This window comes from Polistes dominula, unplaced genomic scaffold (genome assembly GCF_049000335.1).
Source record: "Polistes dominula isolate Pdom_NZ unplaced genomic scaffold, Pdom_raw_medaka contig_15, whole genome shotgun sequence".
Taxonomy (NCBI): Eukaryota; Metazoa; Arthropoda; class Insecta; order Hymenoptera; family Vespidae; genus Polistes; species Polistes dominula.
In genome coordinates this window covers 317,501-343,702 of record NW_028300915.1, presented here as the reverse complement: position 1 = coordinate 343,702, position 26,202 = coordinate 317,501, and the positions used below count along the sequence as shown (strand labels likewise).

Genomic DNA, 26,202 nt, shown 5'->3' with positions numbered 1-26,202 from the left:
CATCATAAGCATCTTAAGTAAACTTTTAAGATATTCATGAGAATCCTACTATTCCTATTATTCCTATATTTATCTTATTCTTTGTTAATGCATGCTGTTCATTATATTCTATGGTTAATCAACCGATATACCATTTCTTAGCGCATTTTGTACATTGAGTTAAACTCTATCGACTTACATTGGACATTTACAATTTCATGCATAACGCATATACATCTAATATGTATATATATATATATATATATATTTATATAAGTAATATAGATACTAATAGAGTAATTTGACTATGTTTTTTAATAAGTTTAAACATATAGAATTTCAGCAATAATTATTGTGCACATTAATGTGTCAATTATTTTTTGATCAAGTAGTATTTCTTCAATATATATATATATATATATATATATATAACTTTTTGTAAAAGTTAAGATTTTTGTTGTTGTATTCATTTGTTACCATCTTATTGCATAAATCTAACCTATTTCTTTTTCATTATTTAGAATTGTTTGTTCATTATTTAGGTTTACTTTTGTTAGCACGTGCTTGTGGGTGGACAAGTGGAAAACTACGATCAATTAGTAACAATAAGAATTCGGAGGTTGGTCAAGACAGTACAACTGTCGATAAACCAAATAGAAACACACATATACTTGAGAAAATGGCATTACCAAGTAGAGCAAGAGTTTATACAGAAGTGAATTCACATAAATCTAGAGATTATTGGGATTACGAATCATACGTTGTTGATTGGGGGTAAGTTAATAAAAAAAAAAAAAAAAAAAAAAAATACTTAATATTTTCTACTCAATGTAATAACGCCATTTGTATTTTGTTTTCTTTCTATAGACAGCAAGATGATTATCAGTTAGTAAGAAAACTTGGCAGAGGAAAGTATAGTGAAGTATTTGAAGCCATAAATGTAACGACCACTGAAAAATGTGTTGTTAAGATCTTGAAGGTATCATTGTTATAATGTGCAATATGTTTTCTAATAATATTCAAATATATTAATAATATTTGTTGTTTGTCGTGTTGTAGCCTGTAAAAAAGAAGAAAATAAAAAGAGAAATTAAAATCTTAGAAAATCTTAAAGGAGGGACCAACATAATTACACTCCAGGCAGTTGTTAAAGATCCAGTATCAAGAACGCCGGCACTGATTTTTGAGCATGTCAACAACACAGATTTCAAACAGTTATACCAGACTCTAACAGACTACGACATAAGATACTACCTCTACGAATTATTAAAAGTGCGTGTATAATTAATTGCAATGGAACCAAATATCAATCCATGCAGAATCTTCGAGATTATTGTTTTGATAGATGTAGGTGTTTATGTAGGTTCAAGAAAGAGCTCGACAAATACTTATTTCATATCTATCTATTTATTTTTTTTTTTATTTTTCAAGATATGAATCTATAAGTATTACATTTAAAGAAAAACAAACAATTGATAAATGGTTTAGTTTAGTGCTAAGTTTTCAGTGCTCAAACTATTCAAATATTTTAATTATTGATTAAATTAAGCAACATCATTACATTAAGTTATTTAACAAAATGTTTCTTTATTTTAAATTTAGATAAATATTCAAATTAATAGTCTTAGAGATAAAATGTAAATATGAGATGATAAGTAAATTATAGCAACTTGATTATTTAGTTAGTTATTCTGTTTGCTATCTTAATTTTTTTCTTTTATAATATTTCAAGAGTGTGTTCCTTGTAATAGTTTAGTTAAATATAATATTAGACTACGTAATAATATTTGGGAATATTGTGATCTTACATAGGCATTGGACTACTGTCACAGCATGGGTATAATGCACAGAGATGTAAAGCCGCACAATGTTATGATAGACCATGACAACCGAAAATTGCGGTTAATTGATTGGGGTCTAGCAGAATTTTATCATCCTGGGCAAGAATACAACGTTCGAGTAGCTTCACGCTATTTTAAGGGCCCAGAACTTCTTGTAGATTATCAGGTGTGTTACAATAATTATTTGAAGTTTATATCAGTTTTTTTTTCTTCTGTCACGGGTGACTAACGTAACAGTCAATGTGTTCATTTTTGTTTTTAGATGTATGACTACTCCCTAGATATGTGGTCGTTGGGCTGTATGCTCGCGAGTATGATTTTTAGAAAAGAACCATTCTTTCATGGACATGACAATTACGACCAACTAGTTAGAATCGCAAAAGTTCTTGGAACTGAAGAACTATTGGAATATCTTGATAAATATCATATCGAATTAGATCCTCGTTTTAATGACATATTAGGAAGGCACTCGCGTAAGCGTTGGGAACGTTTCGTGCATTCAGAAAATCAACACTTAGTTTCACCGGAAAGTCTTGATTTTCTCGACAAGCTATTGCGTTATGACCATTATGAAAGACTCACGGCACGTGAGGCTATGGACCATCCTTATTTTTGTAAGTAATTTAAACCAACAAAAATATAAGTACCTAGCTACATGCTTAATTTATTATTTTTCATTTTATATGACTATTATATTTGAATTTGTAGATCCCATAGTAAAAGAACAGGGTCGATTAAATATGGTATCATCATCACCTACTCCCATGGCAGGCTCATTGCCTGTAGGTGAGTAGCAACCTAGGTAAATGTCACACAAATTTCAAATATTTTTATTCTTATGTTAAGAAATGAAAATCTTTTATATATATCCTATCCATACCTAACATATATATATACCTTTTTATTTTTTAAATATATATATATAAAATATACACAATATTTTTCTCTCATTGTAATTTATGATCTTGTAATATTAATAGAAATATTTCTGAATTTTTCCTAACTACTTCCAGGTGGAAAATTGTAGACACCATTCTATTTATATCATACGATAAAAACAAAATGTGTACATGAATAGTAAAAGAAATGATAGGAATACCAATATTAACAACTTTAAGAGGAATGTTGGAATATATAAGAAAATACAATATAGTTGTTACGTTTAATCTTATTTTAAGAATATTACATTAAGAGATAAAATTGTTAATTCTTTGAGAAATAATTGTAATTAAAATGCTAATTCAAACTAATCACTTGTAGATTTAAGTACGACATTCCTTTAAAAAAAAAAAAAATCATGTTTTTATTAGTATTCCTATGTTAATTAACAACTGTAAAGATCGATATATATATATATACAATTTCAAAACTTTACTACCATTTTTGCATGTATTGATACCTTGTATTAATTACTGTTTTCCATAAGATCTCTTTTTAAATTGATTTGTATATATAAAAATATGTGAATTATATTCATATATGCACATATATATTATCATGGTGTATATGTGTATGTATTTAGTTAATTTCTCTTTCTTTTTTTTTTTTCGTTAATACCCATAAAAATCCTGTTATATCTATCTATCATTGGGTTAAAATAATTCAAACATCTACTACACAAATAAATTTGCTAATTAGAAGGTCGTTGCAGATGACCGTAGCATGACTGTGAACAGCTTACCAGTTCATGGAACAAATGGATCGGGAGGTATGGACGGAGTTACAAGTGGGGTTCTGATGCCCTTGGAAGAACTGCGTCCACTTTAATAAGTTCAGTATTTCTGAACTATACACTAACTCCCAGTCTACATCCTAATACAACACAGCAACAGCAGATATATTGTATCGTCAACTACATATTCCTCTGCACCACAATCATTCTGGTTTGTAACAACGGCTTCATCGATCCCGTCATTAAGACTGAGATATCTCACATTGCCCATTACTCTTTGAAAGATCTGTAAAAAAAAAAAAAAAGAAAAAAAAAACAGAGAGAAAAAAAGAAACGACAAGAAGAACATTTAACAAAAAAAAAAAAATTTATTCGATATTCACAATGTACGTAAGTAGAAGTTCGCGAAGTAAAAAAAGAAAAAAAAGGTTTACAGTACGAAAATCTAATATAATTAAGATATACATGTCCAGTACGGAATTGGCCCGGGCTGTATGTGATATCAAATACAAAAGAATGTATTATTTTTTTCATTCTGTAATTGCCCCCCCCCCCCCCATACTGTATTATATTTTTTAACGTTGCTGTTATCGCATTTGTGTCAAGTCTATGACGCATAAGGATGCGCTCGTAGATAATAATTTTATTTAAAAAAAAAAAAAATAAAAAGGGGTGGTCACGTTAATGCTGACACACGGACGTCGTCTTATAGAGGCAGAAATATGAGACGACGACGACAACCACATACTACATACACATTCATAAACAGTTTTTTTCACACGCTCACACTTATACGCGTACCTTAGGCCATTCGGTTTAGTACTTTTAACGATGATGATAAAAAAAAAATGTTCGTTTATATCTGATACCACAATGATAGTTGAATAAAATGTTTGTTATAGCCAAGTACTCTTTGTGCTCTGTGAATACCTGTGCATCCAGCAGTAGATGCTACCGACGCTGGTCGGCCATCACATTATTCTACAAGAATTAGGAAACCATCAATTTGGAAGTGCAATGTAAGATAAAATTCGACACATAGAGATCTCTCAACAATTAATCGATTATGTACGTTTCGTCGTGGTTCTTTCTCTTTTTTCGTATTTGACTAAAGATTGATTGATTTTCTTTGGCCTCTTCTTTTTTTTTTTTCTTTTTTTTTTTTCTATTTGTTCTTGGGACATATCATCAAAAATCAACAAATAGATTCATCAAAAGATTAGAATTTTCTCATGAGAACATGCATGATATTATTTAGTTCAAGCAAATACACAGGTACTTTTATCAAAAACAACTTGGCATGGGATAACGCCTGACAAAACTTCTTTTACATACTATCAATATACTTAATTAGATCACATCCACCTTCCCCCCCCCCCAACATGGCATTATATATATGTATGTGTATACTTCTTGTACATTTGGCGTATCTGGTCCGCCTTTTAAAAAACATAATTTTACATTATTGGGTTTTTTTTGTTTTGTTTTTTTTTTTTTTTTTTATAATCTAGCTGACTGTCATGTAAATCGATATCACTTGATTATCCTATGAATAATATATGAAAAGGAAAGCACATATTAAATAATAATTCGTCATCGAGAAATCATGAAGAGGGGCGGGCATGCTTGTAAACAATGTACAGTAATAATGAAACACACTCCACTTGCATGCTGCTATCATTTTCGTACTATTTTTCACAGAAATTTATCAGTTCCTATATACATAATAATAATATTAATAATAATAATAATAATAATAATTGTTCATAGAAAAAAAAAAGATCAATTGAACGTTATTTGTACATTTTTATGTAAACAACGTTGACTGGTATCAAGCGGAGTGTGATGAAAAATGTTTCAATTGAAAATGAAATGAAGAAATGTTCTATCAACGTGTTGTATCTACGAAATAGTATTTTTTTTTTTTTATTGTTTATTGTAACTGCGCCGTTTCTCATCCTTTTCTCTTCTTCATGTATAAATATTACCATACTGTACATGTTTCTATGTGCGTGCATGCTGTATATGCGTGAACATACTTTTACAAATTGCACACGCACACAGCGAAATGTAGATTGACGAATGCATTAATCAAAAAAAAAAAATGAAAAATACTACTTAATTCAAAACGAAAGAACGTAAAGAATAATGAAAAAAATAGTTAATTAATAATTCGTGTACGCAATGAAAGTAACTGCTAATAACTATACATATATATGTATATATATATATACACACCTGTACGGATATATATACATATATATATATTTCTTTTAGGATAATTTTATTGCCATTTAAGGAAATTAACATCATTGCTCGCACATGGCAAGAGGCATTTAATTTTAGTCCTTCATAAATGGCAAAACGGCGCTATTGTATTATTTCGCCCAAATTTGATATCTCTTTCTCTATCTCTCTCTCTCTCTCTCTCTCTCTCTTTCTCTCTACACACAAACTCTTTCTCTCTTCCCCTCCCTATTCATATATATGTTAAGTTTATCATAATCTAGTTTAGTTTTATAGAAAAAAAAATATATTAAATAATTACTATTTAAAACTAAGCAAATTAACTTGAGATATAATAATAAATTGTCAAGACAAAAATGACAAATAATATATTGCGCTAGCTTCTCTTTTGCATTATATTATTACTATTATAAATATATGCTAATTTTGGGGATATTGGAGTATCTGGGAAAAAGAATACAATTGCTCGATCATTTACTATTTGTGTATCGGTCAATTTTTTTTCTCTGTATTGTTCATCAGACTTTTATTTTTTTGCTACAAAAAAAAAAAAAAAGAAAAAAAAACGAAATTCTCTAGAAACAAATGAGTAATTTCATTGATTAGTTTAAACTGAATCCTACAAAACAATTTTTGTTATATCAAATGCCATGAAAAAACAAAACACACCTATATTATGATAAATATATTTTTTTTTGGTCATGTGTAGAAGGGAAACCTATAATGGTTGCTGAATATTTTAATATGGTTGAGATATGACAATAAAATTTGCCAAAGTGCACAGAACCGATGTCTCTCTCTCTCTCTCTTTTTCTCTTTCTATTTCTCTCTCTCTCTCTCTCTTATTTAATAGAATACGAGAAATTAAACATTTCGCATCCTATATCATATGTTTTAAAACAATATTTTTTACATCAGGTACACACACACACACACACATACACACATTAACAACAACATCGACTAACATTACGATTATAGATGATTATTCTTTGTATATGCATAAAGAAAGTGTGTATACATAACACGGTAATATTACATAACATTTCTGCTTGAAAAAAAAAAATGTAACGACACTGAGATATGAGTGTTCTGTAGAATTAAATAAAAAAAAAAAAAAAAAAAGAAGAAAAAGAAAAGGAAATATACAATCTCATTTGTAACTAAACAATAAACGTGTTCATCTCTTATTTAACTTGTGATATAATATCTATTATAAACCATCAATTTATCTTCTCATCGTCTGAATGAATAATTTAATTTGAATGATTATTTTGAAAAGAATTAAATAAAACAGATATATTTTTTTAATTATAAGTATTGTTTTATAAATAAGACAAAAAAATAGGAACATATATTACATTCTAATGGTAAACACTTACGCGTTTATAATTGTTAATATTGTGCTTTCATAATACGATATTTATTTATAAGATTATGAATAATGTAGCTATATTCTTGAAAATTATTTTCAATAATTTAAAACGCATTGTAAATGAAACGATTATCAATTTTCATGATAAATAAACAATCTTCTTCTTCAGTATCATAGGATGATACATTATAAATAGATTTATTCTAAGGAATTCAACATCAATAATTGCTTTAACACTTTAGTTTGACTGGTTTCTCTAATTTCACCAGCTAGAAACATCTCATCTACCACCGTATACACCTGCAAATATAAAATACATCATTGATAGAAATTCAAAAAGAAAAATTACAGAATATTATAAAAAAAAATTAAATTAGAAGCAGTAGCAATTGTTACCTTGTAAAAGTTAAACACCAAATCCAATTCGCATACATTATGAAAATATTCATTTAAAACTTCTACAAAATTGTGAATTGCTTCTAAGTAACAAAGATTATTATCATTTACGTCCACGCAAATGCAGAAATATAAACCTGCATATCGTCTATAGACAATCTTAAAATTGCGAAACTAAAACATATATTGATAAAGAAAAATTAATAGATTATTATAATGAGAGACATATTGCAAATGTTTCATTTGTTAACTTACTTCTACAAAATTAGTATGTTTGGCATCTCTAACAGTAACTACTGCATGAACTTCTTCAATCAATTTTTGTTTCTCATCGTCATCGAAATTCATATACCATTTGGCAAGTCTAGTTTTACCAGCTCTGTTTTGAATTAAAATAAAACGAATCTGGAATAAATCATTGATTATTTTTAATATAATTTATTGCTGTTTGTGAAACATCCAAACTTACTTATAAATAATATTGATAATTTACAATATAATTAAGCCACTTTGATGACCTTTACACAATTGAAGTTATCTTCTTTTCTTTCCATTTTTTTAATGATTATCATAAGGATTATAATAATGGAAAAATCGATTTTTTTTAAATATCAATTAGTTGAAGAATCAAAAGTGACATTAGTAAAAATGTCAATAACATTGTCAAAGTGACATATATAATAATGTCATTTAAATATTTCAATATGAACAATGAGAAATATGTCAAATGAGGTTATGGACATAACATAAAAAATTATTTACAAGATCTAATATCTATTTGGCCCACAATACTTGCCATGATTGTAGAGTATGTAATTACTTTCAAATATTTTATTTGAATAATTTAATATGTAAGTTAACACACTTGGAATGTTGAATTACTATCGATGACATTTGTCGAATATCCACCCTCTATGGCTATCTTGTTTCGCGGCCATAGACAGTATCGATATATATCGAAAATTTAACTTATCAAATGTAACAATTGTAATTTATCGAATATTCCATTGTAATTATTATCGATATCTATTTATTATTGTGAGATCAATAGAAACTATTGTAATTGATAACCTATAATCACAAATTATGTTTTTGAAAATAATTACCAAACGATATTTATCCCTTCATATTTGTATTTCTCACTTATATATATATATATATTGTTATTATTTAGAATGTTTTCTTCAGATAGATGGCAGATTTGCGTAGGAAAGTTAGAACTCGAGGCGTAGTCGTTCCGCTTACTTATGTCTTTTTTTCCTTGATCACATTATGATTATCATGTAACGTCATTTTAGGAATATATTAGGTTAGTTTAGCTTAGAACTATACTTTCTAAGCTATCATTGTCTTCAATATTTTTATTAATTTATATTAATATTATCTGAGCATTTATTATGAATAAGGATATGTGAGACTAAGAACCAAAATATGATGAATTTTAGTATATCCTCTTTATTAGAAAGTAAGTAGAAAATTATCATTTGTGATTTATTAATATCTTTTCATATTGCGTCTTTAATATTTTACATTAATACTTATGAATATTGATTTTATGTTTTTTTTATACATATATGTATATATATATATACATGTTGATAGCAAACTATAAATATATCATATTTTTTTAAGAAACAATAAATATAGATGTAATATGTTTCACATTTAAAGTTCTAACTTTTTACTGATTAAAAGTTTTCATGTGATTTTATCAAATTCATTTATACATGTATATATATATATATATATATATGAAAGAGTATATATTATATTTATAAATAAATATTTAATCTTAGGTTATGATAAAGAAGGAAAATTTTAATTATGGAAATATATGATAAATACATTGAGCATGGATATAATAGATATAGAACATGTTGAAACCTGTGTGCATTCATCTAAACATCCGACATCTATACATTGTAACTGTATCAGTTCAAATTCTGTATGCTACGTTACAATTACCATTGCAACTTTAGCTCTTTTAGGAGCTATAGTTTTCATATGTAAAGATTACATCAAGGTGTTGCTCTTCTGGATAGAAAACCAAAATATTTGGATAATCACGGTCATATTTGTTGCACTGTTCACCGTGGTTTCTTTTCCTATCGTCATTGGATATCTCTTCCTTATTGTTGCCAGTGGTTATCTTTTTGGTATTGTGCGAGGAATAATGATGGTTGTTCTTTCCGCAAATTTGGGTATTGCTATAGCACATGTCACTTTGGGTGCTTTCTCTTCTAAACTGCCAATTGGAGCACTGTTACAAAGTGATACTGCAAGAGCTATACTTAGAGTTATTTCAGGACCACAAGCTTTTAAAGTTGTTCTCTTTGCAAGATTAACGCCGATACCTTTTGGCCTGCAAAATACAATCTTTGCTGTATGTATTATAGCAACGTATATACTTTTTCTATGTTGCACATACATATATGTAACATTTAAATATGTTTATTACATGATACAGGTTAGCAACATAACTGGCATTCGTTATCATGTAGCAAGTGCATTGGGTTTATTACCAGCCCAACTCATTAATGTTTATTTAGGTAGCAGTTTAAGATCAATGCAAGACGTACTAGAAGATAGATCAACAGCAGCTACTGGCTATATTGTTTTCTGTTTCCAGGTAATTTACTCTTTCAGAATTCATTTGTCAACTAAATCAATAGATTATATACAGTCATGAAAATATCCGAGAATTAATAAATATAATAAGAATAATAATTTAGCCTTTCGTTATAGATATTAGTAGGAGTATCTCTTATGGTATATGTTGTACAAAAAGCACGCAGAGAACTACAGTTGGCCTTATTGGAAGCTGATCTTGCATCAATGACTGATACACCTCACTATTTATTAGATATTATGCCAGATTCTAAAATGACTTTAACAAATTTCATTGCTTGATAGCTCCATTTATATCCATGTGATCATTATTAATACTAGAAGATAAGTATATTTTCATGATTAAAAGAGGATATGTTAATTCTTTTCACTCTATAATCTTTCTAAAAATATAAGTGCATTATGTAATACTTATATTAGTATATATATATAGAGTATAAGGAGTTCATATTTTTTCTATGATAATAGAACTATCTTTATATGCGTTAACTTGTTTTTCTAACTACTCTATTATCTATTATGTTCAAAAAGCATTTCCTATGATTTATATATACATATATATATATACAAATAATAAGCTTCCAAAAGTATATAAATTAGTTCTAACATCCAAATTGATATTGTTATTATTTATTTTTCTATTTAACTTTTAAAAACTATTGCATAATATTATATTGTAATTATTCATCTATTAACTAATACTTTAAACATTATTTTTTTGGAAAGTCCATATATACATCATTGTTATGTCGCCTTAACTCAATTAGTTCGTATTACACAGAAAAAATCTCTACAATCTAAAAAAAAAAAATGAAATTCTTTATGAAAGAAACATATATTTTATATATTATATGTTTATAATATTTCTTTTAATTATGGATTATGTATTTCATACATATTAGATGATATTAGCACATAATAATATTTATACAAAATATTATTATTAAATAATCCAAAGAGTGTCACATACAACAATTTTTAAGTATTTTTGAAGATGCATCAAATTAAACATATTATTCGTATTTTTAGAGTAATAATACAATGTTTATCGTTAATAATATTAACGTTAAAACAGAAATAATTCTAAAGAGGTATTGCATTTTTTTAATAATATATATATATATATATATATATATATATATATATATATATATATATATATATCGATTTATTGTCACAAAAACCACGATTTATTCTAAAACATATTTGAAACAATTCTTGTGCCAAATTGTATATTATTTTTCAATATTTTTGAAATATTCGTGATGTGAGTATTGTTTAATTAAATTTATAATTTATTAATGCATTTATAATATTATTTATTTATCTATGAAGTATTATGTATATGAATAATTTCATACAGAACTTGATATAATAACGTAAAAGATCGTATATGAAATTAATCGATGTTATTCATAAAATAAATAATGTAAAAATTTTGTATATTTAAGTCATATAAAGTTTAATGTTGAAATTATTTAATTTTGATTTACAACTGTATATGCATTTTTATTCATTGCTGTTATATACACGTAATTCTGCATTTACACTGCAAATTGATTTATAAGTTATTATGATCTATATTATCATAGATTTCTTCTATTTCATCTAATTTAAATAGTCTCTCTTGAGCCGATTTAACTACTTGTAGATCTTCGTCGCTTAACTTCATACAAGATAATGGAATTAATTCTTCCTTAGCATCAATGATACTGTAATCAAGATTTTTCAATTGATTTGTTATTTTTAACAAAAGTTGTGGATCACATTTGAACTATAACAAAGAAGAAAACAAAAATATTTTAAAAAGAGATAGTCAGTCATATTAATAATAAACTATAATAGTTTGAAAAACATATGATAAATATAACACAACCTTATAATATTTATTCTCATCTTCCACTATCTCTTCAATGTCTATAGCACCAACATTTATTGCATCTTCCATTGCCGTTTCCAATGTAGATTTTGCCTCGGTTATTATAATGCCATTATAGTCAAAAAAACTGTTTATTGCGCCTTGTGATGTCTTAGCACTATTTAAATAATATATATGTGTATACATATTTATTTTAATAATTAAAAGATGTATATCTTAATATTCGTTCAGTTATCTTACTTGATTTTTTTTAGTATCGAATTAAGATGCATTTTTGTATCTGCTACATTATCTGACACAATTTTTAAAACCATGACACAATTTTTGGGTCCTTGAATTTGCAATAAAATAGACTGAGTCTTATCTTTAGAACCATCTATTTTATTAAGGATATTATTTATCGTTGACATAGGCATATTTGATTTTTTACAATGTTCTATGACACGAGCTAATTTCAAATTTATTGTTGGTTTTATACTGCCACCACCCTCTACAAATGAAATTATTAAATTAATAACATATATCTTTTCTCTATTTATTTCTATCTTTTAATTAATCAATTAATAAAAAAATACAATTGATATTTAATCTTTCAATATGTAGCAATGATTTGAACATACGTTTTTTTAAGGTTATCTTATATTAATTTAATAAATGAGTAAGTTAGTAAAAACAAAACAATAAAAATATGTAATAAATACCAACAACAGCTTCTTTTATCTTTTTTCTTAATTGTATAAATAATATAGATCTTGCTTGATCAGTTTCTGCTTTGATATGTTTTATGTTCTGCCATTTGCTATGACCTGCTGATCTTTTACTTGTTTCGAACAATTTATAAATATTTCGATTAAAAATATAAATACGTAAATTTCTATTCATTTTTTTTTTTTTAATATTATAAGTCCATTAAAACTATTTTTAATTGTTTATTATTGAAATATAGCACCTGTCACACACAAAACTTTTGATTGTATTCACGTTCTCTATGATAGACCTGAACATAGTCAAGAAACGATTTAAAGGTTAGATTTTTTAATTTTCCCGCGTTAAATGTATTGCCTATGGTCTGAAGTTCTAAACAGTGATTGTAAGCGAAACTCACGTGTAGTTTATTTACATGTTATAAATTATTAAATTTTTTGTAATATATTCGAATCGTACAATAAATAAAGATGAAAAAATCTATTTTGTCAAATTGTGAGCGAAATTTTATAAATACGGCCATACAAGAAAATACGGTATATTTTTTCAGTGATAGTATCTTTTATAACCAAAGATTAGTTTTAATAAAATATATAATTTTATAATTGAATAAATAGAAAAAGTATTATATAGATATATTAGAAAATCATTTATTATATTCTTTAGATTAATATTTGTTTGAATGATTACAGCGATTAGATGGAAGAGATCTTTTCGAAGCACGACCTGTCGACATTTATTTTGGTTCTAATTGGGGTTCTTGTGTTGTATCTCTTGGAAAAACAAAGTATGATTATTAATTATGACATTAAATAGATTAACAATAATCATATGTATATATCATTTATATTTTAATTTAACAGAGCAATTGCACAAGTATCATGCGATATCCAACAACCTAAAGCATCTCGACCAAATGAAGGTACAATTTATGTTAATGTTGAGTTGAATTCGATAGCAGCACAACAATTAGAAAATAATCGCCAATCCGAAGCTGTTATTCTAATAAACAGACAATTAGAAAAATGTATAAAAGATTCCAGATGCATAGATTTGGAATCTTTATGTATAGTGGCTGACAAAAAGGTTATTATTGTTTTGTTTTTATTACATTTTTTTATTATTTCATTTAATTCAATAATTTGTGTACAAACAGGTATGGAATTTAAGACTTGATATTAACATTTTAAATCATGATGGAAATTTGATTGATTGTGCATCTATTGCTGCCCTTGCAGCACTTATGCATTTTCATAGACCAGATGTAACATCAACTGGAACGAACATTATAATTCATAAATTTAATGAAAAAGATCCTTTACCGTTGACGTTATATTTCTTACCTGTTTGCGTCTCGTTTATAACATTTGAAAGGTTAGCTCTATTATTTATTATATATTTGCAACTGTTTCAATATTTTAATATCTATTATTATAAATTTGTACTTTGTTTTTTTTTTTATAGTGGAATTACTGTCATGGATCCCACTTTTATGGAAGAAAGAGTTGGTGTAGCACAATTAACTCTTGGTGTAAATTCATATAATGAACTTTGCAGTTTACATTTTGATTACCTAACTAAAACATTAACTGTTGAAGATGTTATATCTGTAGCTTCAAGTTACGCAGCAAAATATGCAAATAAGTTAATACAACAAATAAAAGAAGTAGTTACAAGAGATATAAGTTTAAGGTATTATTATTATTATCCATTGATTAAAATAATATAATAATTATAATAATTTATTAATCATATTTTTTAATTTGTAGATTTAGTAAAGATAGTACTTACAGTTGTCATATCAAAGAATTTATAGTTCCAAACAAAATAACTAGTATGCATAACGATAATATCAGTATTAAATTAAATAACTGGAAAATTTGCGAGGAATCTAAAAGTGGTAAGAAAATTTATAAATAAACAAATATATACATTAATAAAATGATATGAAATTATTTCAGAGGTTCTTGAAAATAATGACAATGAAGAATGCAATCATATTGTGAAAGTAGGTGAAGGTTTTGCTGAATTGATCCCAGATGAGGTATTGTTAATTAATAAACAATCAATAACGTAATAAAATATCTATAATAATATTTGAATAATAATAATATTTATAGGCTAAGGTAATAGGAGAAGGTGGTCATAATGCGTGGTGTTTATCTTCGGAAGAAGAAGAGAGTGATATTGAAATTATACCTGTAGAAAAAGCTTCAAATACTGAAACTTATAAAGAAGGTAAGTTAGAATGTTTCTCTTTTTTTTTTTTTTAGTTCAATTAAATTGTGCATTTGATAAAATAAAAATAATATTTATTGTTATATATTTTAGAATCAGGTGACGATAGCGAAGAGGAAGTTGTAGAAATAATTGATAGTGTAGATCTAGTGTAATATACATAGTAAAAATACAAGGTTTTTACAAAAAATTCATATATCTTACAATAATTTAATATCCAGAGAATAATATAATTAAAATGTATACTCATTAAAAGTATAATTATGTTAAATTATGAGTACATTACATATGTGTCCATAATTATGAAAATGGTTTAAGTCATGTATCTCTTGTTTCGAGATATTTAAAGATTTATTATATTTCAACACTGTATGAATTCTATATAAAATTGAAATAACAAACATTATTTAAACGATTCATTTTTGACAATATCGTAAAAATTACATTGAATTTATTTAGTTTAAAATAATGTGTTGCGTAATAAATGATAAACTCATTTTTTGTGTTTTTATTTTGACACACCACTTTTATAATTATTATGGGCACATATATATATATGTGGGATTCGTGAAAAAAATTGGACTGACTGGACCGGGACTCGAACCACAGATCTTTCGCTTTCCGGGCGACTGATGTTTTAATCAATTGAACTGTCCAAGCCCACCGATCAATCCTTCTCACGAATACCCGATAAGTTTGGCAAGGAGGCGCTCGTCCCACATATATGTATGAGAAGAAATCAAATATGCAGGTCATATAAAAAAAATAAAAGAGAAAAAGAAATGTTGTTAAAAGAAATTTTATACATAGTATACACAACTCTTATAAAATACTTATTAACAAGTGAAAACTCACACATGTACGCTTTTCTTCTTGACTAATATTACAATAATGATTGATCGTGAATATTTCTCCTTAGCTACGTTGTATCGTTGCTTAAACCGTTCTTTTGATCCAATTTATTAGCATTGGTTTTAACTGTGAAAATGAAAATACTTAAGGCATCTTTCTCATTTACAGGAATAGTCTTAAAATGTTTCATAATTGTCTACAATGGAAAAAAAAGAATAAAATTAATTAATAATACGCGTGATATGATTTATGATACTATAATTAAGAATTTTGTAAATACTTACATCAGCTAATTGAGCTTTGTTTAGGCCTGGTCGAGTAGAAATTTTGTAGTGCCGTTTATAGCGTCTTAAAGTACTAACTTGTAATTGAAATAAATCCACTTCTGGAAGATCATTATCAGTTTCACCTGAATCTTCTTCCGAATCTTTTCGTCTACGTTGTTGCTGTTGTTTAGATCTTGCACATTGTATAACTTGTTTGTGATAATCACAAATATATATGTGACGTGCCTACATAAGAAATATAACACGCTATTATACCACCGATTACAGAACTTTTGTAAATATTATTTTGACTACTACTTTTATCAGTTGGTATTTATATATAATACATACCATAATAATAATAAAAAAAATGCTAAGGTTTAATTATAATATTGTAAATCATATTCGTAATATACAGAGTGATTTAAATAAAAGTGTTACAAACTGTTAGAGAAAAACATTTTGTAACGTTCTATTTAAATTACCCTATATATATATATATATATATATAAATGAAAATTGAATTTTTTCACATGACTTTTTAGTACAGATAATTTAAAAATTGTATAACGCTAAATAAAGGTTTGTTCGAATCTCATGTATTTTCTCTTTCATAGAGGTTTTTTCTTTTCTTTTTTCTTTTCTTCTTCTTTAAAGCACATAGAAAAAAAAGTGCAACGCATTTATTTATTTTCTTTGTTTTGAGGGTGCAAAGAAAAAAAAACATGTGATTAAGAAAATAATTCAAACTTAATACATCAAGCTGATTTAGATATTATTGTTTCGTTCAAAATCGGGCGATTTTGTCAGAGAGATATGTAAAGCATGAAGATCAATTGTAATACTTAAAAAAAATTGTAATAAGAAATGTTGACATAATTGTTAAATACATATATCCGTAATATTATAATTTAAATGATATTTTTAAAAGTCTATTTTGTTAGTTTAGAAAGATCTTTATGCCGAGCATGACATTCCTCTCTGTAATTAAATTCAGAAAGTGCATGCGACTCGGACAAACCTTGTGAGTTCTGTTCAAAAAGTACCATTTGATCCAAATTAAGTTTGAGGCGTCGTTGAGTTACAGTCTTTTGTATTCTTTTGCTGTAAGAAGCATTGCCAGCTGGACGAGAACATCGTTCACCTTCGTCAACAAGACAACAGATTTGATCCGTTGCACCTCTAGAATCTTCTTCGCCTGTGCTAAATCCGTTCATATTTGATTTTCGATATGATCACGTTGTGCATAAGATTTTATTTCACGATATTATCTTCTTCTTCTTCTTCTTCTTCTTGTATATAATGCAATATGATCAATAAGGCGCTAACGAAGAAAGAGACACGTGATTTTGATTTTTCTTTCCTTTATAAGAAACATTATTCCTTATTCTAAATGTATTTAAGTGTGTAATGTGTACAAGACAACCGGAAATCAATAATTTACAATGTGATTTCTACACATAAAGACAATTATTTGCATCGTATTGTTACAAGTTCATTTCTCGATTGATTTAAAACATTATTGCTTAGATTTTTAAACTTTCACTCTCAATTGAGTTAAAAATCTAACAAACTTTACACGAAGAAAAAAATTAAAACGAGATTTGTCTTAATTTCGAATTATAATGAAAGTTGTAATCAACCGATGTTACGAGACAACAACTTTTACTGCTTGTCTTAACAGAATGTCTGATTCATTCTGAAAACAAATTTTCTTTCTTCCTCAGCGTTAAACCTAAATATATATATTATAAAGAGAAGATCGTGGTTTAATCATTTTTTGAAACAACCTAGGAACTTATTCTCTTCCATACTGGACAAGAAATCATAGGATTATTTACATGTATTATTGTGGTCAAAAAATTCTAGAAACAAAGTTGTCCAGTAGATTGGCCAACCTTATCCGTGAAGTCAGTTGCACACTTCAAAAGGAATCCGACAAAAGATGGACTCCTGAAGAATTTTTCTATGCATCGGTTGTTCGACTTCGGATTTTCCTAATTAAATTTTATTCTAACCGTTAAGAAATTATACGTTTTTATGATCAAGTTCGAAGTGTAAACGATGATTGTGCAGGAGCCAGTGCAGGTAAACACAGCAGATATCACTGGAGAACTATAGATGACGTATAATTTGTAGACGGGGGTACATTTCACAATTATTGATATTGACGTCTCCAAATTAAGGCCATTCTATTGCGAATTTACATTAATAGACAAAAAAATGCTGATTTCTACGAATTATGAAGTAATTTCTAAACATTATTTTTCTTTTTTTTTTCTTCCTTTCCTTCTTTTTTTCCTTTCAACTATGAACTAAAAGTACCTTCAACATTTACTTACCGTCATATATTGTGTTGCTTAGTGAAAAAAAATATTTCTCCTTCTAATTATGTTCATTGTGAAATTGTGAATAACTGTAAATAATTACATTGTAATGATATTAAGCGCACTTGACAATTTCTCTTACGTTAAAATACCATGGCAAATCGTTAAACGATCAATTAAATGTATTTTTTTACGCACGTTAATTGACGAGTGTTCATCACATTGTGTTTATGTATATTATGACTGTTTAACAATAACTATAATTTGTTCAAACTCATTGACTTTTTTGTATTGTTGTTGTTATTACAGGCAGCCATATGGCACTGCTTAAATCATTATGCTTATCCAGATGCAATATTTTTGGCAGAAAGATTATGCGCGGAAGGTAGTATATACTACATGTGTAGATAATGTTTTAATATTCAAAATGGACTTTTTATCCAGATGATATATAATTAATGTTTTTTTTACAGTGGATACGGAAGAAACATTATTTCTTTTGGCAACTTGTTATTATCGTTCAGGAAGGATTAGGCAAGCTCATGCTTTACTTTCCAAAAAAGCACCCAGCTCCGCACAATGTAGGTTTCTTTTGGCTAAGTGTTGTTACGATTTGGAAAAGTAAGTTAACAGATATACATACAATTGTAAGATTATGTAAGTTTTTACTAATTTTTAAGTATTTAATATTAATTCAATATTTATTTAGATTTGCGGAAGCGGAAGCGGCAATAATTGGTGGATATTATAAACAGTTAAAAAGTTTAGAGGAAATTACTGCTCAGTTTGGTGAACAAGCATGTTTTTCACTTCAGATAATAGCCAAAATTTATTATAAAATGATGCGCACCGCTAAAGGCAATGAAGCACACAAATTGGCTTTAAAGATGAATCCATTTTTGTGGCATTCATTCGAAGAATTATGCAATGTTGGAGAAAAAGTAGATCCAGGAAAAATCTTCAATCTGGATAAATTAGATAATTTTGCAATGTGTCATGGTGTAACACCAATTTTAAGTTATATTCCGGAACCTGATTTTATTGTACCTGTTAACAATTCAAATAGCGCTCCTACATCAAATGGCACTAACAGGTAAATATATGACGTTATTTTTCATTGTTTTTTTTTGTTTTTTTTTTTTTTTTTATTTGTATTATTATGGTAATAATAAATTACAGTACTCCTGTGCAAACTACAACCACAACGATCATAACCAACGTAGCACCTAACGTACGGTTATACTCGTCCATCGAAGAAAGCCCACAAAATATACCTACACACTATATTCATCCTTCTTCAATATCACCTCGTGCTAAGCATCCTCGATATCGGAGTATGTTCAATAATTCTATGAGTCCTCTTACACCTAGTTTTGGTATCTTACCATTGGAAAGTAACACACCAGAACCTACCGTTTTACCTTCTCATACGACTCTTACAGAAGCAAATGACCAAAAAAGTTTGGCAAAGTGCGTTAGCAGTTTCAGGGCTCATGTAGGGGTAAGAAATGATATGTAATTGTAGATTTTCTTCAAATTGTACACTCAAATGAATTTTATATATTTTTTAGCAATTTATTTCAAGGAAGGAAACACCTTTGCAACAAGGTAAACCAGTGTTCTCTCAATCCGGTAATGCAAGTAATACTGCTAATATAGTCACAGTAACACCAAGTACTCCTGCACCTACACCACCTACTCTTCAGGGTACAAATGTTAGACGGTCATCGAGATTATTTAGTCACAGCTATTCTGTTAAAGTATGTATCGTTTGAATTATATGCATTGCTTATTTTTATCAATGATTTCATTATTAGTAATATTTTTTGTATCTTCACATCATAGGAAAATAATAAGTCACCTAATAGAAATAAATTCGCAACACCTAAGTCACCATCTAGGAAAGCAAAAGCAAGACTTTCCAAAACTAATTTAAATAAAACTAATTTTAATGATTTGAATGAGAGAAATCGGAGTGAAAAAGAAAAGAATGAAACGATTACGTCAGAAAAGGCTGTGGCAAATGTAAATGCATTGAATAACCAAAGTAGCATTGCTCATTGTGCTGTGACATTACAAAAACAATGTGCTGGTAAATTATAAATACTTTAAATATTTTATTTTGAGAATGAACAAAGTGAAATGGATTTATATATATATATATGTGTGAATTTAATTATTTACAGAAGGTTTAATGTCTTTGTTAAAAGAACTTGGCTTGGCATATCAACATTTAAGCCAGTATAATTGTTCACAAGCTATTGATATCCTTAGTGTTCTTCCAACGCAACATTATAATACTGGATGGGTATTATCCATGCTAGCACGTGCTCATTTTGAGATGATGGATTACAAAAAATCAGCTGGGTATAAGTGACACCATATTATTTATTATTACACAATAGAAATATCATATCTCAAAAAGTTCTAAGTTTAATTTTGTTTTAAACTCACAGTTATTTTGCCGAAGTCAGACAATTAGAACCACAGAGGACTGAATTAATGGAAATCTATAGTACAGTGCTTTGGCATATGCATGCAGAAGTTCAGCTATCTACGTTGGCTCAAGAACTTGTTTCCGAAGATCGTAATTCGCCAGCTGCATGGTGTGCTACTGGTAATCTTTTCTCTGCTCAAACTGAGCATGAAACTGCAATCAAATTCTTTCAAAGAGCTATACAGGTATACAATTTAATTATTGTCATGGAAATTCATACTCTATAATAATCAATTGATTACAAAATATAATACTTTTTTTTACGGTATTTTTTAGGTAGATCCTAATTTTCCATATGCATATACACTCCTTGGTCATGAATATGTTATGACCGAGGAATTAGATAAGGCAATTACGGCATTTCGTAATGCAATTAGACTTGATTCTAGACACTATAATGCCTGGTAAATTATTCTATATGTTAAACTTTATAATTTTATACTTTTGTAAGATAATATATATTTTCAATATTAATTTATATTTAAGGTTTGGTTTGGGAACAATATTTTCTAAACAAGAACAATATAGCTTAGCAGAATTACATTTTAAACGAGCTTTGCAAATAAATCCACAGAATTCGGCAATTATGTGTCACATAGGCGTTGTTCAACATGCTCTGAAAAAACTGATCAAGCTTTAAGAACATTAAATACAGCTATTACCAATGATCCCAATAATACTCTTTGCAAATTTCATCGTGCAACGATTAATTTTTCAATTGGTCGGCACGCGGAGGCATTGAGAGAATTCGAAGAATTAAAGAATATCGTGCCCAAAGAATCTCTAGTCTATTATTCGATAGGAAAGGTACAAAATATATATTATTATTTATTCGATGTAATCGAATCTCTCTTATTCTATATCTTTTTAACTTTATTTTTGTTTTCATCAATAGGTGCACAAGAAACTAGGTAATACTCATCTTGCACTAATGTACTTTAGTTGGGCTACAGATTTAGATCCAAAAGGTGTAAATAGTCAAATAAAAGAAGCTATATTAAGTCCTGGTCAAGGTGACGAAGATTCTCCAGGAACACAATCAGGTAAGTTATCGATCTTAATCGTTTACTTTTTTTTTCTTTTTCATTTCGTTATTAACAAAACACATAATTAATTATATATTTTTTTTCTCCGTTATTCTCATAGCAGAGGAACAACAAATTCAAAATAATAGTTCTATGGAACATGAAAGTGATACTAACAGAGAAGGAAACGGGCCGATCGGCGATGGAAACGTTCCTCCTGCTGAAGCACCCGCTGATGACAGTGATGATAGTTTATGAAGATGTCGTGTAATGTGGAATGGATTTGTAGAACGAAACTTGGTTTCGCGTTGTTATATATTACCTTCATATTGATTTAATCGAAAGTTTTCCAAATGATGATTTAGCTTGTTCTGAATCGATGCTTATTGAACTATTATCACATCATTTTGATTTACATTGGATCTGAAACAATCGAAAACTGACTTTTACCATTTTTGTTACCAGCTTTTTGTAGTATTTTAATCCGTTTTTCAACCTGGTGTGTTACGAGAATTTGTAATGTACTTTTTCTCCTTCTTTCTCTTTTTCTCTCTCTTTCTCTCTCTCTCTCTCTCTCTCTCTTTTTCTCCCTCTCTTTCACTTCTTTTTATTTTTCCTAAATAATGAACTAGAACTCCTGTCACGTTCTTTCGTTTATATCAGATCCAAGGAATATTAGAAAAGCAAGAATTTATATGAGACAATTAATTATTGACTTAATCTTTTTCATCAACTTGTATATTACGCGTTTGTCCTGTATATTTTTTACTATTATATATCGCGATTCTTTTTTATATTTGTTCGAATGTTAGATCACTTTCCTTGCGAATCAATTATTATGTAGAGACTGTACTGCGTTATAAAACCTAAGCGAATATAGTCGTAAGCATGTCGTACATAGTTAAGTAATATAATTAACTAATTGCGTAAGGAAGTAAGAAAAGTCTTGTGTAAATGTAAATTATTATTATTATTATTATTATGGTATATATATATACCACCTTATTATTTTATTATAATTATATTATTATTATTATTATTATTATTATCTATATATATATAAAATGATTATCGGTCATATAAGAATCGTGAAAACATATTCGGCTAATAAAAAAAAGTAGCCGTCGGACGAGCGTGCAATCTCGTGGCGAGGGTAAATTGCGTCGATCAATCGATCTTTTTTTTGCAAATTATATTGTCAAAAACAATTTGGATTGCGTATGATTATATCAGAAAGTCTATAGAATTGTGTTTTGTGTATATTTATGGCGATTCAATATACACGTATTTGCAATACAAACATATTATGAAGGATAGAGGGAGGGGGGACATTTAATCATACAGGGCGAGATCATGTTCGCATAAATAAAACATATATCGATATGTTGTCTTTGAAATATACGACATTCACATCCACATACACGCATATGCACGCATACAAACAACACAATCATATAAAAAAATGTTTGTCAATCATAATTGCATTCATTTGTTTTAAGACGGCAAATAATTGGGTACGTGTTTGTTGTGTTGCCTTTATGACATCCAATTTGAAATGGCTCTTCTAAAGTTACTCAAGTTACCGTCGTTGTGTACTATTATGATAGATTTTTTCTTCTTTGTTTTTTTATTTTTATTTTTATTTTTATTTTTTCAACGTGAATCGTGAAACTTGTTTAAATGCTAACTTTTACCTAGGAGTAAATATATTTCAGATAGTTTTTCTCTTGGCGTTAAAGAATTAATGACACACAAAACGAAAAAAAAATTCTTACATAAACTGCGTATACATTGGTATTATTCAAATTCCTGTTTAAAACACACCGAGTTGTTTCTCGCGCTGAAGACGTGAATATGGTAGTTTGACCGCGTGAAAAGCGATTCTATCTGTACACACGTATATATAATATTGAAATTATATGAAACGTTACGTTGGGAGGATTATTATTATGTACTGTGTACACCATGTGACATAGTTGTGCACGTGGGACGTAGCATTTTATATTGTACACACATGAGTGAAATGCACGTAACGAAAAATAGATAAATTATCGATTCATATAAGCGTACGTGTATATATAATACAATCACATCACGTGTATCTTTCTTTTCCTATTTATTTAATCCCACCGAAAGACGAAGTTTGTCCATTTTTCTTATTTATTTATTTCTCGTTTTTTTCTATTATGTATAAATTCTTCGTCAATTAGGAAATTGCTATACAAATGCAAGAGAAATCTCAGGATTTCTTATAAATTATTACTTTATAATGAAAATATTGCATAAAAATATAAATAAAAAGAAAAAAAAAGGGGATAATACATTTCTTTGTGTTCTCTACTTTAAAGTACAAATTTAAATGCTTATCGCTCATCTCACCTATTAACTCAACTTTTGTATCGTTAAAGATTCAGTAGTAATAATAATAATAATAATAATAATAATAATAATAGTAGTAAGTAAACTTTACGTAAGAGCTTGTTGATAAGCATACCAGTATATTAGAACAGTTGGAATAAAAGACAGAGATTGTTCGTACGTTTACATTTAAGAGGAAAAATATCGACTGCTTCAGACGTACTTAATATTTTTCCATATATCGTTCCGTTTCTATAAAATATCACTGACCTATTTTATACAAAGATCAGTATGGCCGACACCGTACAAACCGGTGAGTAGATTTGTTAACTTTCGATGGTTTGCAATATCGTTAAAATAAAATTCGTTTAGTACTTGGAAAAGTTAACGTTACCGAACTCGGCCGAGTTTTGACACACGAACATGTTGCCGTGGATTTTGCCGATTTTTATACACCACCACCGTCTACGTTAGAACCTTTTCTAAATAAACCAATGAAGCTTCATAATATGGGATGGGTGAGACAGTATCCGTGAGTTAATGTGTTAAGTCGTTCGATATATAATTATATTTATAATAATTGTATATGTTTATATATAATTATCTAATATTGTCTTATATATTTATCAGATATAGTCACATGAATAATATCAAATTCAATGATACCGAAAGTGCTTATGCTGTGTTAGAAGATTTAAAATTATTTCATCAATTTGGCGGTAATACTATTGTAGAGAATAGTAGTCATGGTTTGAAACGTAGTATTGGATTAATGAAAACTCTCATGGAAAAAACTAATGTTAATATCATAGCTGGCACAGGTATCTTTTACAATCATCTTAATTTTACATACGACATAACACTTTTATATTAACGTTTCCACATTTAAGGATTCTATGTCGCAAAAACACAGGATCAGGGTACTTTGAATTCATCCGTTGAAAATCTGTACGATATTATAATGTCAGAAATGACCGAAGGTTGTCAAAAATTTCCCGAAACCAAAGCGGGATTTATTGGAGAAGTTGGAACTTCTTCGCCGATCGAAGGCACGTTAAAATTCCAATTACAATATTTACAAATACATATAGTATTGGTACATAAAATTTCATTAATATAGATTTTGAAAAACGTTCGATAAAAGCTACTGCATTAGCTCAATCACAGTTAGGATGTCCCGTTAGTTTTCATCCAGGACGAGATTCAAGTATACCCATTGAAATAATGAGAATTTATCAGGAAGCGGGCGGAGATTCGAAAAAGGCTGTGATGTCCCATCTCGATCGTATGTATGATCAACTTTTTCTTTACAATGCAAATCTTGTGTTCCTTTTTTTTTTTTACTTTATATCCACGATAAATCTTTAGGTACTTTCACGAATAAAGAAGCTTTGTTGGAATTTTCGGACGATACAAATTGTTATTGTCAATTTGATTTATTCGGTACCGAATGTTCTTTCTATCAATTAAATCCAATAGTCGACATGATATCCGATGCACAACGCGTTAATTACGTTCAACTTCTACGAGACGAAGGGAAGATAAGGAGAGTACTTTTGAGCCATGATATTCACACTAAACATCGTTTGGTACGTTTCATTTTTATTTAATTTCATTTTATTTTTGTTATTTTATAATATCTCTTTTTGTTAAGTCGTTTATTTTTAATTTAGCTAAATTATGGAGGTCATGGTTATTCTCATCTCTTTAATAACGTGCTGCCGAAATTTCGAATAAGGGGATTTTCCGAAGAGGAAATAGATACATTAACTATTACCAATCCGAAAGATTGGCTTTTATTTTAGATTTTTTATTATCTAAATATAAATGTACTGAGTTTATTAACTTCATATTTTATTCGATTGATCAACATTTAATAACAATAAGTATAATTTAATAAATTAAGATTACCTGAAT

At 28.1% G+C, this 26,202-nt stretch overlaps 8 protein-coding genes and 1 long non-coding RNA gene across 19 annotated transcripts; 5 read left to right on the top strand and 4 right to left on the bottom strand.

Moving 5' to 3' along the window:
- Nucleotides 1-617: 617 nt before the first annotated feature.
- Nucleotides 618-6,310, top strand: CkIIalpha (casein kinase II subunit alpha). Of its 7 annotated transcripts, XR_001476255.2 has the most exons (8): nt 618-753; nt 847-958; nt 1,039-1,251; nt 1,792-1,986; nt 2,083-2,434; nt 2,529-2,606; nt 3,472-3,703; nt 4,395-6,310. XR_001476255.2 is itself a non-coding variant. In XM_089170199.1 (7 exons), the coding sequence occupies exons 1-7, from the start codon at nt 659-661 to the stop codon at nt 3,585-3,587; spliced, it is 1,161 nt and encodes a 386-aa protein (XP_089026325.1). In that variant the 5' UTR covers nt 618-658; the 3' UTR covers nt 3,588-6,310. The 7 variants fall into 7 exon arrangements, 6 of the variants coding, with proteins under 6 accessions (XP_089026325.1, XP_015183745.1, XP_089026326.1 ...); XM_089170199.1 differs by having other exon boundaries at nt 3,472-6,310; XM_015328259.2 differs by having other exon boundaries at nt 2,529-2,622; nt 3,472-6,310.
- AP-2sigma (adaptor protein complex 2, sigma subunit) lies at nt 4,630-8,755 on the bottom strand. 3 transcript variants are annotated; one of them, XM_089170204.1, is made up of 4 exons: nt 8,617-8,755; nt 7,766-7,915; nt 7,511-7,684; nt 4,630-7,414 (listed from the first exon to the last, which is right to left on the bottom strand). In XM_089170204.1, exons 2-4 carry the CDS (start codon nt 7,856-7,858, stop codon nt 7,313-7,315), a joined length of 369 nt encoding a protein of 122 aa, XP_089026330.1. In that variant the 5' UTR covers nt 7,859-7,915; nt 8,617-8,755; the 3' UTR covers nt 4,630-7,312. The 3 variants fall into 3 exon arrangements, with proteins under 3 accessions (XP_089026330.1, XP_089026331.1, XP_015183751.1); XM_089170205.1 differs by lacking the exon at nt 8,617-8,755 and adding an exon at nt 8,273-8,515; XM_015328265.2 differs by lacking the exon at nt 8,617-8,755 and adding an exon at nt 8,307-8,483.
- Nucleotides 8,756-8,772: 17 nt separating this feature from the next.
- Nucleotides 8,773-11,615, top strand: LOC107070243 (transmembrane protein 64). 2 transcript variants are annotated; one of them, XM_089170203.1, is made up of 4 exons: nt 8,773-8,975; nt 9,307-9,893; nt 9,978-10,139; nt 10,243-11,615. In XM_089170203.1, the coding sequence occupies exons 2-4, from the start codon at nt 9,345-9,347 to the stop codon at nt 10,333-10,335; spliced, it is 804 nt and encodes a 267-aa protein (XP_089026329.1). In that variant the 5' UTR covers nt 8,773-8,975; nt 9,307-9,344; the 3' UTR covers nt 10,336-11,615. The 2 variants fall into 2 exon arrangements, with proteins under 2 accessions (XP_089026329.1, XP_015183748.1); XM_015328262.2 differs by having other exon boundaries at nt 8,785-8,975; nt 10,256-11,615.
- Nucleotides 11,575-13,027, bottom strand: LOC107070245 (translational activator of cytochrome c oxidase 1). The gene is made up of 4 exons (XM_015328263.2): nt 12,719-13,027; nt 12,258-12,507; nt 12,015-12,174; nt 11,575-11,912 (listed from the first exon to the last, which is right to left on the bottom strand). Exons 1-4 carry the CDS (start codon nt 12,897-12,899, stop codon nt 11,700-11,702), a joined length of 804 nt encoding a protein of 267 aa, XP_015183749.2. The 5' UTR covers nt 12,900-13,027; the 3' UTR covers nt 11,575-11,699.
- A 40-nt stretch (nt 13,028-13,067) lies between these two features.
- On the top strand, nt 13,068-15,366 carry Rrp45 (exosome complex component Rrp45). The gene is made up of 9 exons (XM_015328256.2): nt 13,068-13,258; nt 13,415-13,509; nt 13,586-13,808; nt 13,879-14,096; nt 14,187-14,414; nt 14,492-14,622; nt 14,684-14,766; nt 14,843-14,960; nt 15,054-15,366. The coding sequence occupies exons 1-9, from the start codon at nt 13,193-13,195 to the stop codon at nt 15,113-15,115; spliced, it is 1,224 nt and encodes a 407-aa protein (XP_015183742.1). The 5' UTR covers nt 13,068-13,192; the 3' UTR covers nt 15,116-15,366.
- Nucleotides 15,367-15,743: 377 nt separating this feature from the next.
- On the bottom strand, nt 15,744-17,814 carry Sap30 (SIN3-associated polypeptide 30). 2 transcript variants are annotated; one of them, XM_015328310.2, is made up of 3 exons: nt 17,125-17,814; nt 16,097-16,324; nt 15,744-15,938 (listed from the first exon to the last, which is right to left on the bottom strand). In XM_015328310.2, exons 1-3 carry the CDS (start codon nt 17,293-17,295, stop codon nt 15,897-15,899), a joined length of 441 nt encoding a protein of 146 aa, XP_015183796.1. In that variant the 5' UTR covers nt 17,296-17,814; the 3' UTR covers nt 15,744-15,896. The 2 variants fall into 2 exon arrangements, with proteins under 2 accessions (XP_015183796.1, XP_015183795.1); XM_015328309.2 differs by having other exon boundaries at nt 15,744-16,008; nt 17,125-17,812.
- A 184-nt stretch (nt 17,815-17,998) lies between these two features.
- Nucleotides 17,999-24,032, top strand: Cdc27 (cell division cycle protein 27). The gene is given in 14 exon segments (XM_015328230.2): nt 17,999-18,166; nt 18,715-18,790; nt 18,879-19,026; nt 19,115-19,498; nt 19,585-19,906; nt 19,977-20,165; nt 20,251-20,497; nt 20,592-20,772; nt 20,862-21,087; nt 21,179-21,306; nt 21,389-21,519; nt 21,522-21,709; nt 21,798-21,945; nt 22,049-24,032. Coding segments are annotated over 14 exon segments (2,529 nt in total). The 5' UTR covers nt 17,999-18,142; the 3' UTR covers nt 22,186-24,032.
- Nucleotides 18,454-18,720, bottom strand: LOC149033140 (uncharacterized). Its single transcript, XR_016175888.1, has 2 exons — nt 18,604-18,720; nt 18,454-18,494 (listed from the first exon to the last, which is right to left on the bottom strand). It is a non-coding gene; the product is annotated as an uncharacterized LOC149033140 (long non-coding RNA).
- Nucleotides 24,033-24,384: 352 nt separating the features above from the next.
- Nucleotides 24,385-26,201, top strand: LOC107070235 (phosphotriesterase-related protein). Its single transcript, XM_015328241.2, has 7 exons — nt 24,385-24,598; nt 24,658-24,817; nt 24,916-25,106; nt 25,176-25,334; nt 25,406-25,570; nt 25,654-25,874; nt 25,959-26,201. The coding sequence occupies exons 1-7, from the start codon at nt 24,577-24,579 to the stop codon at nt 26,088-26,090; spliced, it is 1,050 nt and encodes a 349-aa protein (XP_015183727.2). The 5' UTR covers nt 24,385-24,576; the 3' UTR covers nt 26,091-26,201.
- Nucleotide 26,202: the final 1 nt, after the last annotated feature.

What these genes read in the sequence shown, in the direction of transcription:
- LOC107070243 (XM_015328262.2), top strand. Translation starts at nt 9,345, where the DNA reads ATGATAAATACATTGAGCATGGATATAATAGATATAGAACATGTTGAA. An exon ending in TGCAAAATACAATCTTTGCT is followed by an intron (nt 9,894 to 9,977) that starts GTATGTATTATA and finishes TACATGATACAG; the next exon opens with GTTAGCAACATAACTGGCAT. An exon ending in ATATTGTTTTCTGTTTCCAG is followed by an intron (nt 10,140 to 10,255) that starts GTAATTTACTCT and finishes CTTTCGTTATAG; the next exon opens with ATATTAGTAGGAGTATCTCT.
- LOC107070245 (XM_015328263.2), bottom strand. Translation starts at nt 12,899, where the DNA reads ATGAATAGAAATTTACGTATTTATATTTTTAATCGAAATATTTATAAA. An exon ending in GATAAAAGAAGCTGTTGTTG is followed by an intron (nt 12,508 to 12,718) that starts GTATTTATTACA and finishes TTTCATTTGTAG; the next exon opens with AGGGTGGTGGCAGTATAAAA. An exon ending in TCGATACTAAAAAAAATCAA is followed by an intron (nt 12,175 to 12,257) that starts GTAAGATAACTG and finishes TTATTTAAATAG; the next exon opens with TGCTAAGACATCACAAGGCG.
- LOC107070235 (XM_015328241.2), top strand. Translation starts at nt 24,577, where the DNA reads ATGGCCGACACCGTACAAACCG. An exon ending in GGATGGGTGAGACAGTATCC is followed by an intron (nt 24,818 to 24,915) that starts GTGAGTTAATGT and finishes TATATTTATCAG; the next exon opens with ATATAGTCACATGAATAATA. An exon ending in TAATATCATAGCTGGCACAG is followed by an intron (nt 25,107 to 25,175) that starts GTATCTTTTACA and finishes TCCACATTTAAG; the next exon opens with GATTCTATGTCGCAAAAACA.
- CkIIalpha (XM_089170199.1), top strand. Translation starts at nt 659, where the DNA reads ATGGCATTACCAAGTAGAGCAAGAGTTTATACAGAAGTGAATTCACAT. An exon ending in GTGTTGTTAAGATCTTGAAG is followed by an intron (nt 959 to 1,038) that starts GTATCATTGTTA and finishes GTCGTGTTGTAG; the next exon opens with CCTGTAAAAAAGAAGAAAAT. An exon ending in AACTTCTTGTAGATTATCAG is followed by an intron (nt 1,987 to 2,082) that starts GTGTGTTACAAT and finishes TTTTGTTTTTAG; the next exon opens with ATGTATGACTACTCCCTAGA.
- Rrp45 (XM_015328256.2), top strand. Translation starts at nt 13,193, where the DNA reads ATGAAAAAATCTATTTTGTCAAATTGTGAGCGAAATTTTATAAATACG. An exon ending in ACAAGAGATATAAGTTTAAG is followed by an intron (nt 14,415 to 14,491) that starts GTATTATTATTA and finishes TTTAATTTGTAG; the next exon opens with ATTTAGTAAAGATAGTACTT. An exon ending in TACTGAAACTTATAAAGAAG is followed by an intron (nt 14,961 to 15,053) that starts GTAAGTTAGAAT and finishes TATATATTTTAG; the next exon opens with AATCAGGTGACGATAGCGAA.
- AP-2sigma (XM_015328265.2), bottom strand. An exon ending in AACATACTAATTTTGTAGAA is followed by an intron (nt 7,685 to 7,765) that starts GTAAGTTAACAA and finishes TATATGTTTTAG; the next exon opens with TTTCGCAATTTTAAGATTGT. An exon ending in TGGTGTTTAACTTTTACAAG is followed by an intron (nt 7,415 to 7,510) that starts GTAACAATTGCT and finishes TTATATTTGCAG; the next exon opens with GTGTATACGGTGGTAGATGA.
- Sap30 (XM_015328309.2), bottom strand. Translation starts at nt 17,295, where the DNA reads ATGAACGGATTTAGCACAGGCGAAGAAGATTCTAGAGGTGCAACGGAT. An exon ending in AACTTAATTTGGATCAAATG is followed by an intron (nt 16,325 to 17,124) that starts GTACTTTTTGAA and finishes TTTCTTATGTAG; the next exon opens with GCACGTCACATATATATTTG. An exon ending in ACAAAGCTCAATTAGCTGAT is followed by an intron (nt 16,009 to 16,096) that starts GTAAGTATTTAC and finishes TTTCCATTGTAG; the next exon opens with ACAATTATGAAACATTTTAA.